At 41.5% G+C, this 19,552-nt stretch overlaps 1 protein-coding gene across 5 annotated transcripts in view; it reads left to right on the top strand.

The window, feature by feature from the left end:
* The window catches only part of SPIDR (scaffold protein involved in DNA repair), a 562,488-nt gene that overhangs the window by 506,007 nt on the left and 36,929 nt on the right, over window positions 1-19,552 (top strand). For all 5 annotated transcript variants that reach the window (XM_032421906.1, XM_032421904.1, XM_032421905.1 and 2 more), the window contains 3 exons: window positions 15,978-16,065; window positions 17,237-17,380; window positions 17,473-17,532. In XM_032421906.1, the coding sequence (XP_032277797.1) occupies window positions 15,978-16,065; window positions 17,237-17,380; window positions 17,473-17,532 (292 nt within the window). The remainder of the gene's footprint in view (window positions 1-15,977; window positions 16,066-17,236; window positions 17,381-17,472; window positions 17,533-19,552) is intronic.

The following is a 19,552-nucleotide window of genomic DNA, read 5'->3' on the forward strand; positions in this document are numbered from 1 at the left end:
AGGGTGAGAGGGAGAAGCAGACTCCCCGCCGAGCAGGAAGCCCGATGCGGGACTCGATCCCGGGACTCCAGGATCATGACCTGAGCCGAAGGCAGTCGCTTAACCAACTGAGCCACCCAGGCGCCCTTTCTTTTCTTTTTTTAAAAATTTTTTTTCAGTCTATATTATTATTTATTTTTATCTCAGATAATTTTGTTACAGTGCCACTCACTTGGAGAACAAATAATAGCAAAAATATAAAATAGAAATTGAAAATTAACCACCCCTCGAAAACAATGAATCATGGAACACCACATCAAAAACTAATGATGTACTGTATGGTGACCAACACAACACAATAAAATTAAATTAAATTAAAACAAAAAAAAGAAAATTAACCACCCCTCCATCCTCAGTGCCAACGGCATGGCAATACCACAAACATGCATACTTCATGGGATATTATAATTGAAATAATTGAACTTGAGATCTGGTTCTGAGGTTTCTGCAGCTAAGGTAAAAAAGAGAAACAAAATTATTTACAAGATGTTTATTGTCAAACTATCCCTTTTACTGATCCTGTCTTTATTTTATTTTTTTTAATTTAATTTCACTTTACCATGCTATGTTAGTCACCATACAACACATCATCAGTCCCTGATGCAGTGATCCACGATTCACCGTTTTCGTATAACACCCAGTGCTCCATGGAGTATGTGCCCTCCTTAATACCCATCACGGGGCTAACCCATCCCCCCACCCCCCTCCCCTCTAAAACCCTGTTTGTTTCTCGGAGTCCATACACAGTTTCTTATGGTTCGTCTCCACCTCTGATTTGCACCCCCTTCATGTTCTTTTTCACCTTGATGGATCTATAGTAGAATCTCATTTTGGTTTAAATTGCAGTTCCTTGATTACTTACTGAGGCTGAGAAACTTTTGCTATGTTTATTGGCCATTTGTATTCCCTCTTGGCTCTATTCAAGTCGTTGCTTGTTTTTCTTTTGCAGTATTGAGCTTTATATATTCTGAAAATGAGTTCTTCAGTAGTTCTACATGGTTTATGTGTTATATAGGTGGCATGTCTTTTTGTTCTTTTTTTTATTAGCTGAAATACTTAATTTATCAAAGTTGTCAATCTTTTCCTTTATGGTTAGTGCTTTCATTTCACTTGTTTAAGAAATCTTTTCATACCCTGAGGTCATGAATGGTACTTTGATTTGGGGATAGCATTCCCAAAGTGGAACTGCTTGGGCCAAGAGTATGTAACTAGACTTGTTTTTGTGACCCTACAGGCAGGGCCTCATGAAGTATCATAAGCCTCTTTGAAATGACCCTTAGCTCTCCTGGGACCACACCCAGCACAGTGGGAGGCTGGGTCTCCTTCCCCCAGGTCCAAGAAATCTGCTTACAGGTAATGAGATTAACTGAGGCATCAAGGGAAACAGTAAAATGTAAAAGAAGTCAAAAGGGTGTTTATAATAACAAGGGCTACTATTTATCATATGCCAGATACCATGCTGGTTGTGCATTCGTGTATATAATCCTCAAAATAACCCCTTAAAGCAAGTATTATTTTATCCATTTCATAGATGAGGGACTTAAAGCTCATCAAGAGTAAATATTTTACCTTAAACACACTTTTAAATGGCTCCAAAGCAAATTCTGCTTCTGTTATGGTATCCTGAAGCATAGTCTAGTTTGATTGTACTTGGGTTGGGCTTAGGGGTACAGGGTGCGGTGGCCCATGCCAAATGCTTGATTACAAAATAAACCACCATCCCTTCCCTTAGTTACTGTCTGTGATTGGGTAGGGTGGGGGTGGAGGTAAGGCTGCCTCTCCTATGACATATGCTTAGAAATGCCAGTTTCAGAACGCGTGGGATGGGGGTGGGGAGGGTGGCAGCTAACATTGCTTCCTGCCCCAGTAGTTGGGGGGAAAGGTCCTGTACCTCTGTGTTTCCAGCACCATAGTTTTTTCCCTGAAGCTGTCCATGCAATAGTGCAGATTGATTTATTAATTAGGTTGGAGTCCACTCACTTGGTAAAGAGTGTTTTACTGTTTTCTTCTTCATTATTTGACACCCCATTGTAAATTATTTCAGTCTTAGAGTATAAGAAGGGAGGCTACTTGATATATGAAGTCATGATAGTAGATTGTAAGGAGGCAGGTTTCTTTTTTTTTTTTTCCAAGTATCAGCATACTTGTAATAATGTTTGGTAAAAAACATGTATCAAAAAATATGGGCTGACAGATTTTCTGTGGAAATGTGGGTGTTCCTGCCTCCACACTGGTGAGTGAATAGAACATGTGAAATAATAAATACCACCTGGGACATGGGAAAGACCTAGAACTTTGCAGACTTCCAGATAGCAACATGTTGCAGGAATTCCTTATTTACTAAGTAGTGGAGTGTGTGTGTGTGTGTGTGTGTGTGTGAGAGAGAGAGAGGGAGAGAGAGAGAGAGGGAGGGAGAGAGATATTTCGGGCTAAGGTAGAACAGAAACCTGCAAAGAACGTTTTCGTGTGTGTGTGTGTGTGTGTGTGTGTGTGTGTGTGTGTGTGTGAGAGAGAGAGAGAGAGAGATTTCCTGCTAAGGTAGAACAGAAACTTGCAAAGAACGTGTTCTATACAAAATTGTGCTAGTTAATATTTTTATATCTCAAATCTTGAAGAAAGAGTTGAGAATAAGAAGAACATTTTTAAGTATAAGTAGTAGATATCTTGTTAAATGTGAAGCATTCCAGAGTTACAAATTTATCTTACGTAATTATAGCAGTTTAATCAGTGATTGAAAGGAACAGTGCAAAAGGCTTAATTTCAGGTGTATATTTAATTTACTTTTTTCAGTTTCTCCAGCTATCTACAGTTTGAAAAGTACCTTCCTGAAATTCTGTGGACTAGCCTTGGAAAATGTTATATCCTGCATCTATAAAGTATTTGTGGGATATTCTTAGTAGAGAAATGTTCCCCTTAGCTTCCATAAGCACTGGGCATCAGCACACATATAGCCTCTATCTCAGAGTTCATGGCAGGCCTGTGCAGGGTCATGGACTCACTCCCATGGGTCAGCAGCATGCCTGGCTCACCTGGGGTGTGGGGGCGCCAACAAGGGGAACACAGAGCTAGTGCCGCACATCCTGCCTGTCTTGACTTAGGAAAGGGAAGAGCAGGCATTATAAAAGAAGGGTGTTAAGGATTGTCTAGCTTTGCCCAGCCTCTCTCTCCTCTTTTCTCCCAGCCCTCGTACTGCTTATTGGGTCCCGTGTAAGCTTTCTAGTAAAGATGACAGCATCACTGTTTGATTGCAGAAGTCCCCAACCTTTGGTTTTCTGGAAGCTTTGATATTCATTTGGGTGAGAGCTTCTAGGAAAGGGAAGAAAGATGATGTTTGTAGCAAAATCATTAAGCAGAACTGAAGAGGGTGTAACACTGGACTTATTTCAGGTCGGGGTTGGAGGTCTCCTTGCTGGAGATCCTTGTCTTAAGTTAGTTATACTTTTCAGATATCAGCTTTATTGAGATTCTGTTTTCACACCATAAAACTTACCCTTCTAAAAGTATACAATTTAGTAGTTCTTATATTCACAAAGTGTGTGACCATCATTACTGTCTCATTTCAGAACATTTTTATCACCCCAAAAAGAGACCCCATACCCATTAGCAGTTGCTTCCTATTCTCTCCAGCCCCAGACGAACACTAATCTGCTTTCTGTCTCTGGATCTGCATATAGTGAACACCTCATATAAATGGAACCATATATTCTGTGGTCTTTTATGCCTGGTTTTTTGCACTTAGCATAATGTTTTCGTGGTTCATCCATGTTGTGTCATGTAGCAGTACTTCATTCCTTTTTATGGCTGCCTGATGCTCCATTATATGGATATACCAGATTTATTTATGTATTCATCAGTTGATGGACATTTGGGTGTTGCCACTTGCTGACTATCATGAGTAATAATAACTGCTGTGAACACTCATATACAATTTTTGCTTGGACATAAGTGCTCAGTTCTCTAGGGTAGATTCCCAAGATCAGGATTGCTGGGTCACTGCCAAACTATTTTCCAAAGTGACTGCCCCAGGTTACCATCTCACCAGCATAATGATACATTTTAAATCACTGGTTATCTAATCTTATTAGGATCTCAAGGTTTCCATGGCTCCTATCAATTTGTTAAGGATCTCCTGGGCCATCTAGTAATGTCTTCTCTAGTAGACCAAACCCTTTTTGAAGGAAATACATTTCAGTATCATGACAAAAGCTTATTTAATTCAAAGTTCTCTTTTGAGTGTAATGAAGATGACATAAAAGGATATAAAGGGATATAAGCTACCTTCTGGAAGACAGTCTTTTTTCTTCTTAAATTATGTTAAAACTGTATTTATGACTAGCAGAGTCTGATACTAGATTAATTAAACAAATGTGATTAGACAGAAGAAATTTAGAAACCATAGGTTTCTTAAAAGGAAAGTCAAGGCTTATGAAAAATTCTCAAATGGAAGAGAGAGGGAGAGAGCACCAGCAGGAGGAGTGGGAGAGGGAGAAGCTGGGAGGCTCAGCAGGCTTAGCAGGGAGCCTGATGCAGGGCTCCATCCTAGGACCCTGGGATCATGACCTGAGCCGAAGGTAGACGCTTAACTGACTGAGCTGCCCAGGTGTCCCTCATTTAGCTACTTTGAAAATTTTCTTTCTGTGACTTCATTGATTCTTTAGTTTCACTTTTTTTCTCTTCAGACCCCCATTCAAGTGTAACCTCCCCTTGCCTGGTCGAGAAATGCATTGGGGATGAGACCAGTGTCCCCAAGTGTGTGTGCACATATCCCTTCTCCCAGCCTCTCCAGCACACCTTCCCAGGCAGGACAGACCAAGGGGCTCTGCCTATGAGGGAATGCCAACTTCTCTCCAGCACAGTCTCCTCTCCTAGGGCTCTCCTATTACCATTCTGACTGCCAGGATCTTCTCGGGTGCTGTGATGCCTGTGCTGTAGCGAATAGGAGATAACTCTGACCCAGATGATACCCAGTCATGAGAAAGTTGTAAAATGTCACCAGATCCTGATGGGGCGGTTTGATATGGAGTTGGCTTCAGCCTCTTGCTGCTTACTGGTGGTGGCTCCGGAAACCTGTGTGCTCTCCCATGGTGTGGTGTGGGGGTGGCACGGACCCTCTGTAGGAGGTAGCAACACTGCAGGAAAGGGAGCCAGCCCTGCAAGACCACAGGCACCTGGCTGTGGGCAGTGGAGGGCACGTGTTGGCTGTAAGGCCTCTGAAGAAATACTTTCTTTTTACCTAAGTCTAAACTACCACGTGTTACTAGAAAGGGTAACCTTAAGCAAGTCAATTAATTTGCTGTGATTTTTATCTGTACAAACAGGGTTGTGATGAAACTTAATATATGTAAAATGCTAAAAACAGTCCTTGGCCCATGATAAAATTACCAAGTAATTATTAGTAGCTGTTATTATGCTTATATCTGGATTTTCAAGAGGGAATACCTTACTAGAAAAGAGGATTTGTTGCCTTCTCGGATTCCTAGAGTGGTTTTGATCATCTACAAGTGAGACTCCTCTGCTTATTCTCATACCTGTATTCTTGCACAAATGTTAACAATGGGGGCACCTGGGTGACTCAGTCGTTAAGCATCTGCTTTCGGCTCAGGTCATGATCCCAGGGTCCTGGGATGGAGCCCTGCATCAGGCTCCCTGCTCAGGAGCTCAGGAAATGGGGAGCTCAGCAGGGAGCCTGCACCCCCTGCTTGTGTTCCTGCTCTCCCTAGCTCGCTCTCTCTGTCAAATAAATAAATAAATCTTTTTTAAAAAATGTTAACAATGGTTCTTGCAGGAATAGTCTCCTTAAGACTGCTTCACCTTTGCTGTTCTCTTTGGTACTGACAAGGCATTCACAGTGGGAGTGCAGGCAATTCCCAGAAGTGGGCCTCCTCTCCTGGAGCAAGTGTGCACCCCCCAACTGCTCCCGTCCTCAGGAAGACATCTTCCTCAGGATCCCCATAGGTCTTTCTCAACACTGCCAATTGGCCTGCTTCTAGAACTACTATATTCTTGTTGAGTGTTGGGCCACAAGAAAGTATAAAGTGATGAGAAGTATTATATTATTTATAAGTAACCAGATGCATTGACCTAATTTTACAAAGAGTAGAAAGTTGTCTTTACAACTAAAAATAATATTCCTGTCTAAGTTGAACACTATTAGTGATGATTCAGGAATAAGGAAGATATTATTTCTTAGACTGCACTGTGATTATATCTAAACATTACAACTTAAGGGAAATGCCTGAAGCCTGTTACCTTCTTTTTCTTTCTCCTTAAGCTTGTTGTCTTCTGATGGGTAGGAGTTCAGGCACGTAGAGCCAGTGCTGTGTGGAGGAAGATGTGCAGCCTATGTCTTCTAATGGCAGGTGGCCATCATCCAGTGCATAGAGGGAGACAGACAGACGTGAAGGGAAAATGGTGGAGTCAGTCTTAAGCAACATTAAGGCTTAAAGAACAGTTCCAACTTCTTGGTCGCAGAAGCCCTTTATACTCTTCAAAATTAATGAGAACCCAAGGAGATTTTTTTAAATGTGGCTTATATTAATTAATACTTACCATATTTGAAGGGCGCCTGGGTGGCTCAGTCAGTTAAGCATCTGCCTTTGGCTCAGATCATAATCTCAGGGTATTGGGATAGAGCACCATGTGGGGCTCCCTGCTCAGTGGGGAGTCTGCTTCTACCTCTGCGTCTCCCCCTCCTTGTGCTCCTGCTCTCTCTCAAATAAATAAATAAAATCTTAAAAAAAAAAAGAGCCTATAGGGGCGCCTGGGTGGCTCAGTCAGTTAAGCATCTGCCTTCGGCTCAGGTCATGATCCCAGGGTCCTGGGATCAAGCCCTACATCGGGCTCCCTGCTCCACGGGGAGCCTACTTCTCCCTCTGCCTGCCGCTCCCCCTGCTTGTGCTCTCTCTCTCTTTCTCAAATAAATAAATAAATAATCTTTAAAAAAATTTAAAAAGAGTCTATAAAAATACTTAGCATATTTGAAATTAAAACTGAAAAAAAATATTTATTAGTTCACCTAAAACTCCCAATAATAAACCCATTAAATAATAACATAAATAGCATTTTTATGAAAAATATTTTCTAAAACAAAACCACTTTAGTGAGAAGAGTAGTATTGTTTTATGTTTGCTGATCTCTTTAATGTCTGCCTGATTAGAATACAAGAGAGTATCATTTTTGCCTTGCGTTCAAACTGTTGTAGTATTATGCATCCTGTGGCCTCTGGAAGTCTCCACTGTGCACTCATTAGAAAGGAAAATAAGGTCTTAGAAAATAGTTCTGGCCTTCTGGGCCACCTAAAAAGGTGTCAGAGACCTCCAGGGGTAGCCCCACTTTGAGAAACATAGGTCTGAAGTATTCCATTTTTCAGATAATCTGTGTTTCAGAGTTCTGAGTACTACTATCATAGTAGGTATGGAGAAATTACCAACTACATGGCAAATTTTAGGAACATTTTATACCCAAAATATATGCTTGATAAAAAAAAAAAAAATCTCAGGCGCCTGGGTGGCTCAGTTGGTTAAGCGACTGCCTTCGGCTCAGGTCATGGTCCTGGAGTCCCGGGATCGAGTCCCGCATCGGGCTCCCTGCTCGGCGGGAAGTCTGCTTCTCCCTCTCCCGCTCCCCCGTCTTGTGCTCTCTCTCTCTCTCTCAAATAAATAAAGAAAATCTTTAAAAAAATCTCTCTCGGTATGAACTAACTCAGTGGACCAGGTTGCTTCTTTACATGTTGCCTTCCTATTATAGTTGACAGCACCATTGTGGTTTAAATCTCCTGGAGCAAATTCCACTCTATCCACACCCAAAAGAAAGTGGTTCAGGCAGTGTTAGATTACCCAGTGAAGACTTGGGAGTAGTAGTTAGATAATACAGTATCAGATGAGGAAAATAGCCACTAAAATAACTCAGAAAACAGGCCAAGCAAGCAGGTAGTATCAGTTAATCTAGTATGCAGAGGGAAAAACTTGCCACCTTTACCTTCTTCCAGTGTGCTGGGGGCCAGGAACATCTTAGTTTCCCTTACTTGAGTAGTTGGTTTTCCAAATGGCATTAATTATCTACCAGTCAAGATAAATAAGACTGGATATAATAAGACCAGAGGAAGTCAATCATTCATTGCACCAAAGAATTTATAAAATTTGTGTAAAAATATATAAACTTAGCATTGTTTCAAATGGCAGTGAGCCTGGAACCCCATTTCCTTCCTCATCTATTTGTATATATTTCTGAAAGTCCTCTTTAATATTGTGCTCAGTCACACTCCTTACTCTCACAGCCTCCTTTCCAGTGCCAACCAGAGGGCCTGCTGTTGCTGCCCCAGGACTGACCCCAATCCTCTTTAACTCGTCATATGACTGAGAGCATTGTGAGTCAGGGGCCAGAGAGCTGCCGTTCTCAGCCAAAAGTTCTCTAAGTAGATATACCCATTTGGTGTTTTCTGAGCATGCATAGCTTATTCAGTTCCGTGCACCATTCTTGTCCTAGGTTGGGGCACCTTCACTCTTATTAACCCCAAGAGAGGCATCTGAGTGTTGACACCATTTCAGATTCTTATGCCAAATTTATGAGACTTTTTCTGGAGATGACCTCAAGTTGGTCCCCTCCCCCGTAACTCTTGTTAGAAAGAGCGGAAGAGTTGAAAACCATTTTTTTTTTTTTTAAGATTGTATTTATTTGAGAGAGAGAGCAAGAGAGAGAACATGAGCAGGGGCAGAGGGAGAGGGAGAAGCAGACTCCCTTGCTGAACAGGCAGCCCGACGTGGGGCTCCATCCCAGGACCCTGGGATCATGACCTGAGCTGAATGCAGACACTTAACTGACTGAGCCACCCAGGTGCCCTGAGTTGAAAACCATTTTAAAGGAAATCTCTGATCCCAAAGCCTGCTTATGCTATTGGTCACAGCAGTAAGTGTCTTTGAAAAGAGTATACTTTGCATTTATGAGTACTTGTATCACTAGCTTATTATATGCTAGTACTTTACACACCTAGACTATTTATAAGAAAGTGACGGCTACACAGGATCTCTCTACTATCTTTACAACTTTCTGTGAATCTATAGTTAGTTCAAACTAAGTTTTTTTTTTAATCAAATGAATTACTGATTAAATAGTTTTAAAAAGCAGTAATAGTTAAATAACTGTGAATTAAATGATATTACTTTTTTGGGAGTTTATTTGAAAGTACCTAAAAATACCAATAATAGCAATAGCCGTTGCCATTTATGCCACACTCAGGCACAAAAGATACATTCTCTCTAGTCCCCACAACCACCCTGGAAACATGTCCACAGCCCCATGACTGGTGGGGGGGTCACAATAGACTTAGACCAGAACTGTGTGTGACTAAAGAGGATCCTCTTTTCACTCTAAGACACTTCTCTCCAGTGATTACCACTGTTTTAACAGAGCCCTAACTTTTTGGTTTTCAAGATGGATAATAAAAGTAATACATGTTCTTGGGGCACCTGGGTGGCTCAGCCATTAAGCGTCTGCCTTCGGCTCGGGTCATGATCCCAGGGTCCTGGGATCAAGCCCCACATTGGGCTCCCTGCTCGGCGGGAAGCCTGCTTCTCCCTCTCCCACTCCCCCTGCTTGTGTTCCCTCTCTCGCTGTGTCTCCCTCTGTCAAATAAATAAATAAAATCTTTAAAAAAAAAAATAATACATGTTCTTGTTAAAATTTCAGAGTCCAAAAGGCATAAAAGTGAATGTAGGAAAAAAATACTAAGAATTCTTTTTTTTTTTAAGATTTTTTTTTTTTTTAAATTCATTCAAGACACAGAGATACAGAGAGAGAGAGCACAAGCAGGGGGAGAAGCAGAGGGAGGGGGAGAAGCAGGCCCCCCGCGGAGCAGAGAGCCTGATGCGGGGCTCGATCCCAGGACGCTGGGATCACGACCCCAGCTGGAGGCAGACGCTTAACCATCTGAGCCACCCAGGCACCCCACTAAGAATTCTTTTATAAATCCTTCCAGATACAAAGTTTCATGTTTCCAAATTTTAGAAAATACATGTATTTAACTTGAAAGCAGAATTAGATTTATAACCCCCACATTGTTGGGAATGTAAAATGGTACAGCACTGTGTACAGCAGTTTGGCAGTTCCTCAAAAAGTTAAGCACAGAATTACCATATGACCCAGCAAATCACTCCTAGGTTATCTACCCAAGAGAACTGAAAATGTATGTCCACACAGAAACTTGTACATGGATGTTCATAGAGGCAGTTTTCGTAACAGCTGAGAAATAGAAACAACCCAAATGTCCACAAACTGATGAATGGATAATATCCATACCATGGAATATTATTCAGCCAAAAAAGGAGTGGGCAGTACTGACACATGCCATAACATGGATGAACCTTAAAAAAATTATGCTAAATGAAAGAGACCAGACACAAAAGACCACATATTATATTATTCCATTTATTTACAATGTCCATAAAAACAGCAAGTAGATCAGTAGCAAGAGTGACTGCTAATGGGCACAGCAGGGAGTGTATCTGGGATAGTATTGGCATGATAAAACATTCTGAAAGTAGTGGTGAAAGTTGCACAACTCTATGAATACACTAAAAATCAGTGCACTGTACACTTGAAAAGTATGAATTTTTTCATTTGTGACATATCTCTTTTTTTTTTTTTAAAGATTTTTATTTATTTATTTGAGACAGAGAGAATGAGAGAGAGAGAGCACATGAGAGGGGGGAGGGGCAGAGGGAGAAGCAGGCTCCTTGCTGAGCAGGGAGCCCGATGCGGGACTCGATCCAGGGACTCCAGGATCATGACCTGAGCCGAAGGCAGTCGCTTAAACAACTGAGCCACCCAGGCGCCCCTGTGACATATCTCTTTTAAAAATGGGGTTTATACCTCAATGAGATACCACCTCACACCAGTCAGAATGGCTAAAATTAACAAGTCAGGAAATGACAGATGTTGGTGGGAATGCAAGCTGGTGCAGCCACTCTGGAAAACAGTATGGAGGTTCCTCAAAAAGTTGAAAATAGAGCTACCATATGATCCAGCAATTGCATTACTGGGTATTTACCCCAAAGATACAAAAGTAGGGACCCGAAAGGCTACGTGCACCCCGATGTTTATAGCAGCAATGTCCACAATAGCCAAACTGTGGAAAGAGCCAAGATGTCCATCAACAGATGAATGGATAAAGAAGATGTGGTATATATATACAATGGAATATTATGCAGCCATCAAAAGGAATGAGATCTTGCCATTTGCAACGACGTGGATGGAACTGGAGGGTATTATGCTGAGCGAAATAAGTCAAACAGAGAAAGACATGTATCATATGACCTCACTGATATGAGGAATTCTTTTTTTTTTTTTTTTTTTTTAAAGATTTTATTTATTTGACAGAGAGAGACACAGCGAGAGAAGGAACACAAGCAGGGGGAGTGGGAGAGGGAGAAGCAGGCTTCCCGCTGAGCAGGGAGCCCGATGCGGGCCTCGATCCCAGGACCCCGGGATCATGACCCGAGCCGAAGGCAGACGCTTAACGACTGAGCCACCCAGGTGCCCGATATGAGGAATTCTTAATCTCAGGAAACAAACTGAGGGTTGCTGGAGTGGGGGGTGGGGTGGGAGGGATGGGGTGACTGGGTGATGGACACTGGGGAGGGTATGTGTTCTGGTAAGCGCTGTGAATTGTGCAAGACTGTTGAATCTCAGATCTGTACCTCTGAAACAAATAATGTAATATATGTTAAGAAAGAAAAAAAGAAGAAGAAGAATGTAGCAGGAGGGGAAGAATGAAGGGGGGGAAATCGGAGGGGGAGAAGAACCATGAGAGACAATGGACTCTGAAAAACAAACTGAGGGTTCTAGAGGGGAGGGGGTTGGGAGGATGGGTTAGCCTGGTGATGGGTATTGAGGAGGGCACGTTCTGCATGGAGCACTGGGTGTTATGCACAAACAATGAATCATGGAACACTACATCTAAAACTAATGATGTAATGTATGGGGATTAACATAACAATAAAAAAATTTATTAAAAAAAATGGGGTTTATACCACCTTCTATGTTCCTATGGTACAGTAAAGAATTTGGGGTGTTCATATTGCATCACATCTCATACAGAAAGGATACCCCTTTTTATGAACTATCAACAGTCCCGAGAGACCCCAATCAAAATACTACTTATTTTTTGTGGTAAATATAATTTTTTACTGTGGTAAAAAATATATACATAACGATATGTACATATGTACATAACGAAATGTACAAAATATATGTTAAGTGTGCAATTTGGTAAATATAATTTTAATATGTGCATGTATCTTGATGTCTTCCCATTTAAAAAGCACATCTGTTACTATAAATAAAAATGTAGCTATAGAAGCTGCCTAATTTTCTGAGATGTGACCCAAATTTTTCTGCAGATTCACTTTATGCAATCTATAAATTAAGATATATCCTAAGAAATTTATTCTGGCAAAATGACGTTTTCAGATTTTTTAATCATATTTATAAACATAATGACTTTGTATGTCCTTTTTCTCTATTTTAATTAAATATTTATTTTGTAAACTTTTTTAAAAATTAAAATATAAACTTTTGGTAGCCTCTACCCTGTCAGGCAGCTTGTTTGTTGTTTTAAACATATTTTAAAGGGATGGCTTTTAAGAATGAGTTTCCTATGCAACAAAGTGAAACCTTATGCAAAAATGAATGGTAGGGAATGAACTGAAGTGGGAAGAACAATACACTCTAACTGTGCCAAAAGTTAGCTTCAGCACAAAGTCTGTCCCACTCAGAGGCTGGAGTCATTTCGAGGAACGTGTGTCTTGCCCAAGACGAAGGTTCTAGTTCACAGAGCAACAACAGCCATCTGAATCATATCTATTTTCCACGACAGGAGAGAAGCTGATTTTTTATAAGACTAAGCTTTTTATTTAATGCATAGGGATCCTATACATAAGAGTCTACATTGAAATATAAATTTGTAACCAGTACAAACTTTTAAAATTAGCCATTAGCAGCATCCTCTAAATTAGCATCATTAAATTCAAATAGAACTTTTCTAAGACTATGTTCGTAGTACAGCACTTCTCAAAGATAATTCCAAGGGAACACTGATTTCTTGGGATATTAATAGTGACTACACCAAAAAGGATTTCATGGTTATAAATTGAAGAAACTTCCATTTGTCCAGATTTTACATGTGTCTTTTACACAAGGTTTTCCAGAGTCTACCACTCCAGGGTGTCCTGCTAAGCCACAGATATGCTGCACACCGCAACCCTAACTGACCACAGAACCCTGTCGCCATGGTGTTTATGGGACTCCACACAACAGAAACATGTATTCTGAGCATAGAAACCCTCGTAGATGCTGTACATGCATTATTTATTTCACTCCTAGCAGTAACAGCAGTTACATGCTGGTCTCTCCCAGTTTTAGAGAAGAGGAGACAGAAGGGCCAGGAATTCAGCAACTTTAAGATGTCATAGTACATAACAGGCAGAGCTAGAGCGAGACACAGGTCTGACTCCAAGGCCCATGCTGCACCCACTCCCTCTTAAACAAGGGGCTTGAGTAACATCTTAGTTTTGTCTTAGAAATGTAGTCAGGTCTAAAGTGAGAAACAGGTTATTTATTGGTGTAGAAAATAGCTGTTTGTGCTCGAACATTGCATTTCTCAGACTTACAAATAGGAAATGAGCATATTAAAGGTGCTAGGTCTGGGGCGCCTGGGTGGCTCAGTCATTAAGCGTCTGCCTTCGGCTCAGGTCATGATCCCAGGGTCCTGGGATCAAGTCCCACGTCCGGGCTCCCTGCTCAGCGGGAAGCCTGCTTCTCCCTCTCCCACTCCCCCTGCTTGTGTTCCCTCTCTTGCTGTGTCTCTCTGTCAGATAAATAAATAAAATCTTTAAAAACAAAAGGTGCTAGGTCTGATTTCTGCAATGAAGTATGTAGGCATTTGTGATAGTGGGTGTCAGTTATTCATTCACCAAACCAAGTCTTTTTGATCACTTTATATGAACTGGGCACTACTCTGCAGCAGTGGAAATGTAACTGGGACAAATCCATGCCCATCCCCTGGGGAGCTCACATCAAACAGTGGGAGGATGGCGGAGGAACATGAGTCAGGAGGCATGCTCAGTGAAAAGAAAGGAGCCAAGCCGGGAACAGGAAGTCCTGGGCCCATGGCAGACAGGGAGAAAGCGGACAGTCCGTGTCCTGTTCTCCCTCTCCCTTCCCCTCACCCAGAGGCACAGTGGGCCCACCCAGTTCCTTAGTCTTGGTGAAGGGCAGTGAGAAGTCAAATGAGCGCACCTCCGAACCTTCCCTGACAGCCTTTCCTGACCTTAGTTGGCCTTGGGTCACCTAACCCTGTCCATCACTCACACAAATAGCTGCAGCAGTGTACTTCTCAGAAATAATCGAGAGGGGGACGCCTGGGTGGCTCAGTCGGTTAAGCGTCTGCCTTCAGCTCAGGTCATGATCCCAGGGTCCTGGGATGAGTCCCACATCACGCTCCCTGCTCAGCGGGGAGTCTGCTTCTCCCTCTGCCTGCCACTACCCCTGCTTGTGCTCTCTCTGTGTGTCTCTCTCTGTCAAATAAATAAATAAAAGATTTTAAACACAAAAATAAAAAAAACTGAGAGGAAGAGAGTGAATTTTCACTAGGCAGTCCTTTTTTAGCATGTGATTCCCTGCCTTTGCTTATTTTTTGTGCTTGATTTTGACCCAGAACCTGAAAATTCACAGGAATGATACTGAGCTGGGTATTTGTCACAGGCCACACTCTCCGTGGGCTTTTTCTATTGTAATTGGTGTAAGAAACCAAAAGGAGGTGGGGAAGTGCTTGAGTCTTGTTCTAGTACATGATTTTCAGGTTCTGAGTTGTTCGGGTTTGTTAACTGCTAGATCGTAAGCACCTAAAACAGTACTTGCTATTAAACACTGAAAGAAATAATAATATGTCACATTAATTATTAAGGACACAAGCTTTTTAAAAAGTAAACAACATATTATATATTAATATTGTTGAAACTTAGAGCAAAATCTAAGAAGCCTTTGTGAGATATGCATGTATGTGTGCATGTATGCACACACACTCATACCTATAGCAACTAAAACAGGATTTTCTCATTGTGGTAAAATGTACATAACACAAAATTTTCCACCTTAACCATTTTTAGTGGCATTGAGTGCATTCACACTATTGTACATCCATCACTCTCATCCATCTCTAGAATGTTTCCATCTTCCCAAACTAAAACTCCAAACCATTAAACATTAACTGCCCATTTCCCATTGCCTCAGCCCCTAGCAACCACCATTCTACTTTCTGTCCCTGTGAATTTGACTGCCCTAGGAACTTCATGAGTGGAATCAAAATATTTGTCCTTTTGTGTCTGGCTTTATTCTTTATTTTAGATAATTTGATAAATAGATAATTTTCTTCTTACGTGAGTAACACATACCTGTTTTGGAAAAAGGAAACACATAAAAGCCCAATAAAGAAAGTGAATATCACTTCTAAGCTCTACTCAGATACGCACTAAAATCATTTTTTATATCTTTCAGTCTCCTTTTCCTTTGGCTTATTACATGTGGATACATGCATAGATATATACATAAAGACATTATAATTTGTTGCCTGCTTTTCACTTAGCAAGGTATCAAACATTTTTCCATATCTTTAAATATTTTCTATGTAACCATTTCAGTGGCTGTGTAATACTTCATTGGGAGATGGATCATAATTTAATGAACAATATCCTTCCTGTTCTTGTGCAGTTTCAAAGGCCTGTTGGTCTGTGTGACACTGTCTTCCCCATCTGAATCACCACGCATCCTGAATGGTGTCTCCTTGGCATTAGGGATGGTGTCTGTTAGGCAAAACTGCATATGACCAGATCATAAAGAGGCACTTAAGTGATGAATACTATGGACAACATCCTTTCTTTTTCCAGGACAGCAGGGCTTTTCGGTTTGATCGATACCATGTGGCCTCCAGTGATGCCTCTGAAAGCACCTGGCCATGGCCGAGCCTGCGAAGAGGTAAGCCACCATCGGAAGAGCTTCCCCTGGTCACTACCTGCTGTGCCGGCTGCTGAGCCAGGCCCCACCCATAGTCCTCATCTCTGAAGAGGGGAGGTCCAGGGACTGAGAGCCAGGAGGACAGAGATTCAGTCTTGCTCACCTCACTCCAAAGGCCAAACTCTGGCTGCTTTCTCTGCTTATGCAATTCCATTCTTCTTGCAGTTAATTTACGGCGATGTTTTTAAGCCACAGCCATTGCATGCCATTGCAACAATTAGGGTCTTAGCCTCGTCCTAATTAAGACACAGGATGTTTTCCCCACCACCTCCCAATCACTATTAGAACCAACACTCAGTTACCAATTAGAGCACAAACTCACATAACCTAATAAATAAATTCCATGGATATTCTTTCAACCACCAGGTGAGCCAGGGATTTCCATTTTCCTGCTGCATCAAATTGTTTATGGTAGTTGCTCACATGTAGCAAAACTGATCAAAATGTGTCCCTTCTTCTTCATCCTCAGTTTTATCCAGCAGACTGACTAGCAGCTACTTTGGGCCATAGCTCCCAAAGCTAAAAACGGGGGGCTGTCTTGTTTGTGTGGTAGCTGACTTCCTAGCAGACTGCTAAAACTATGACTCTGTACAGTACTAGACCAGGAAAATAGTTGTCAAAAATGCCCAATTCTAACTCTGAGAAACAAACTGAGGGTTTTGGGGGGGCGGGGGGATGGGTTAGCCTGGTGATGGGTATTAAGGAGGGCACATATTGAATGGAGTACTGGGTGTTATATGCAAACAATGAATCATGGAACACTACATCAAAAACTAATGATGTAATGTATGGTGACTAACATAACATAATAAAATAAAATTTAAAAAATAAAATAAAAATGCCCAATTCTAGATTATTTAAGAGGGAAAAGTTTCTAAATGGTTTTTTCAAGAATACTCTGAAGAATGAATTTTTTAAATGAAGTCTTGAATCTGTGGTAAATTCAAAAAGTATCAAAGTTCTTATGCTTGGTCCTAGAGATAAACAACATAATCTATTTCTTATACAACTTTCCAGAGAAATAGAATGCAACTGTGAATAAATACCTATATATTAAAGAGTAGATTTTAATAGTGTATTTGAATCTTTTACTAGCATATTTACGTTCTACCTTTGCCTTCGTTTTAAACAGGTAAAAATTCATGTGCCTCCTCCTAGCTTCTGTTACATCCTCATTGCTCATCCAAATGTGGGGCAAATTGAAATAATTGAAGAAGACCCCATTTCTAAGCTTTACCAGCCTCCAGTTCCCCGCTTCTTAAGAGAAATTCTCCAGGTAACATCTGTGTTCCTAACAGGGTCTTTAATTATTTTTACTGTATATGTGTGCTCTGTGGGGTGTTCTAATCATTTTCAATGCCTTTCCAGACCAATGATCTTAGTACCCGTTGCAGTTTCTATGCCAGAGTGATTTATCAAAGACCACAGGTAATCAATCCCTCTTCCTTTCTCTTTCTGATAAGGTGTTACAAAGTTTATTAAAGGATAACCTCTCATAGAAATTAATGGGGTGCTAAATAGAAAAGCATTTTAAAAATCCATTTATGCATGATCCATGCTGAGGCAATTAATCCATTCCTTGTGCAGGTGCAGCCTGCCAGCCACTGTGGTAAGTACTGTGTATGAAACAACCTAGGCATAGCTCACCTGAAAGTTTCTCAGCCCGGCACTGTGAGTTCCTTTCTGGCACACAGATTGTAGAAAGGAAAGAAAGGAGAGGGAGGAAGGAATCTCAGGATTGAGCTTAGCGCCTGTCAGAACTGTCCAACAACTCTGAGCCATTAATAGGGGAAGGAAGCCCTGCGGCCCCTGGGAGGCCTCAGCAGAGCTGGGGAGCTGCAGCCTAGAGGAGCTGCTAGTTTGCTGCCTTCCCACTCAACAGATCAGCAAGAAGCAGACAAGAGAAAGGGATGTTTTTGGCAAGCTGAACATATGGTATAAGTTCTGCAAGAAAGAAACCTCTGGTTGACCTTAACTCAGAGAGGAACGTCCATGTAAATCTGTCACCTGAGGTGTACAAAACAACCCATTGTTCAATCCTTGTTTTCCTTTTCTCTGTTCACCTTTTAGTGAATTGGTACATCTCCTGAGGAATAAGAGAGTGATTGACATTAGTCAGTCACAGTGCTTCCTGTGAGCCATCCCAGAATGTGGCTCAACAGGCACAGGGACAGGCCCATAGTGAAGAGGAGGTCCAGGCACCTCAGGTGTCTCTTACCTTCCAACCCTGAAGCAAACTGAAGGCTGACTGCGAACTCCCTCCCACCCCCACCGTCTGCAGAACGCTCAGGATGTTAAGACATGCTTGGCCTCTGGCACACTCCTGTTATTCTAGCACACCTTCCAGGTTGTAGGGCGTGACATCAGGCCGTGGTTCACTGTGCAGCCGCCATTTACGCTGCAGATGGAATACTGTCCTCAGGGGCAGTATACCACATGTTCCTGCCCACAGAGCCTTGCCTGCTCAAAGCCCCAGCTGACAGCAGAGGTGGAAAGTAAAAAACAGGTGTCAGATACACCACTGCTAGTCTTGACAATGGCCCCAGTGAAGGGCAGCACCAGGACAGAGCAAGACAAACTGCAGATCATCTGTCTCACTGGATGAAGGAACCCTGCCTTGTGGCTGGTTGAAAACACTGATACCCTACTGTCCGAAGTTTTCTGCCAAGAAATATGCTTCCACTAACATAGGTGCAGCCTGCCAGCAAGTATGGGTTTCAGTGGGTGTATGTACCAAAGAATTGGTGGTATTTAGGAAGTGTAGGGGCTTGGAACCCAATGGAACAGATTCCTCAGTGCACTAAAATTTTCTATCTCCTGTATTCTGTTTTTGTGGGACAGAGAATCACCAGAAACCAGCTTCCTCAGGGAGAAATTGAAATAAGCTAAGTCCCAGGGCCACTGTGTGGTCAAGTCAATCACCTATACACTCTACAGTGACAGTTGACTTTAAGAATGGCACAATGAGTCACTGCAAGAACCTGAGTTACCAAAGAAGATTCCGTTGTATTTCCATTATACAAATGGCTAATCATGCAAGTGAAAGACATATTTTTTGTATTTAACTTTTTTTATTTTTTTAAGTTATATTTTATTTTATTATGTTATGTTAGTCACCATACAGTACATCATTAGTTTTTGATGTAGTTTTAAAGATATTTTAAGTAATCTCTACACCCAGCCTGGGGCTCCAACTTACAACCCCGAGATCAAGAGTTACATGCTCTACTAACTGGGCCAGCCAGGCACCCCCTTAACTTTTATTTTGAATAAAATTATTCTAACTTTTTAGATTCATAGTAATTATAGATTCACAATAGACTTCAAAGAAATACATAGTGTACACCCTCTCCCATACTAACACCCCATGCCCACAATAGCCACCATACAACACCCAAACCAAGAAACTGACATCAGCACTGATCTGGTGTCATCATTATAATTATGT

Source organism: Phoca vitulina, unplaced genomic scaffold (assembly GCF_004348235.1).
Source record: "Phoca vitulina isolate PV1807 unplaced genomic scaffold, GSC_HSeal_1.0 scaffold25, whole genome shotgun sequence".
Classification (NCBI taxonomy): Eukaryota; Metazoa; Chordata; class Mammalia; order Carnivora; family Phocidae; genus Phoca; species Phoca vitulina.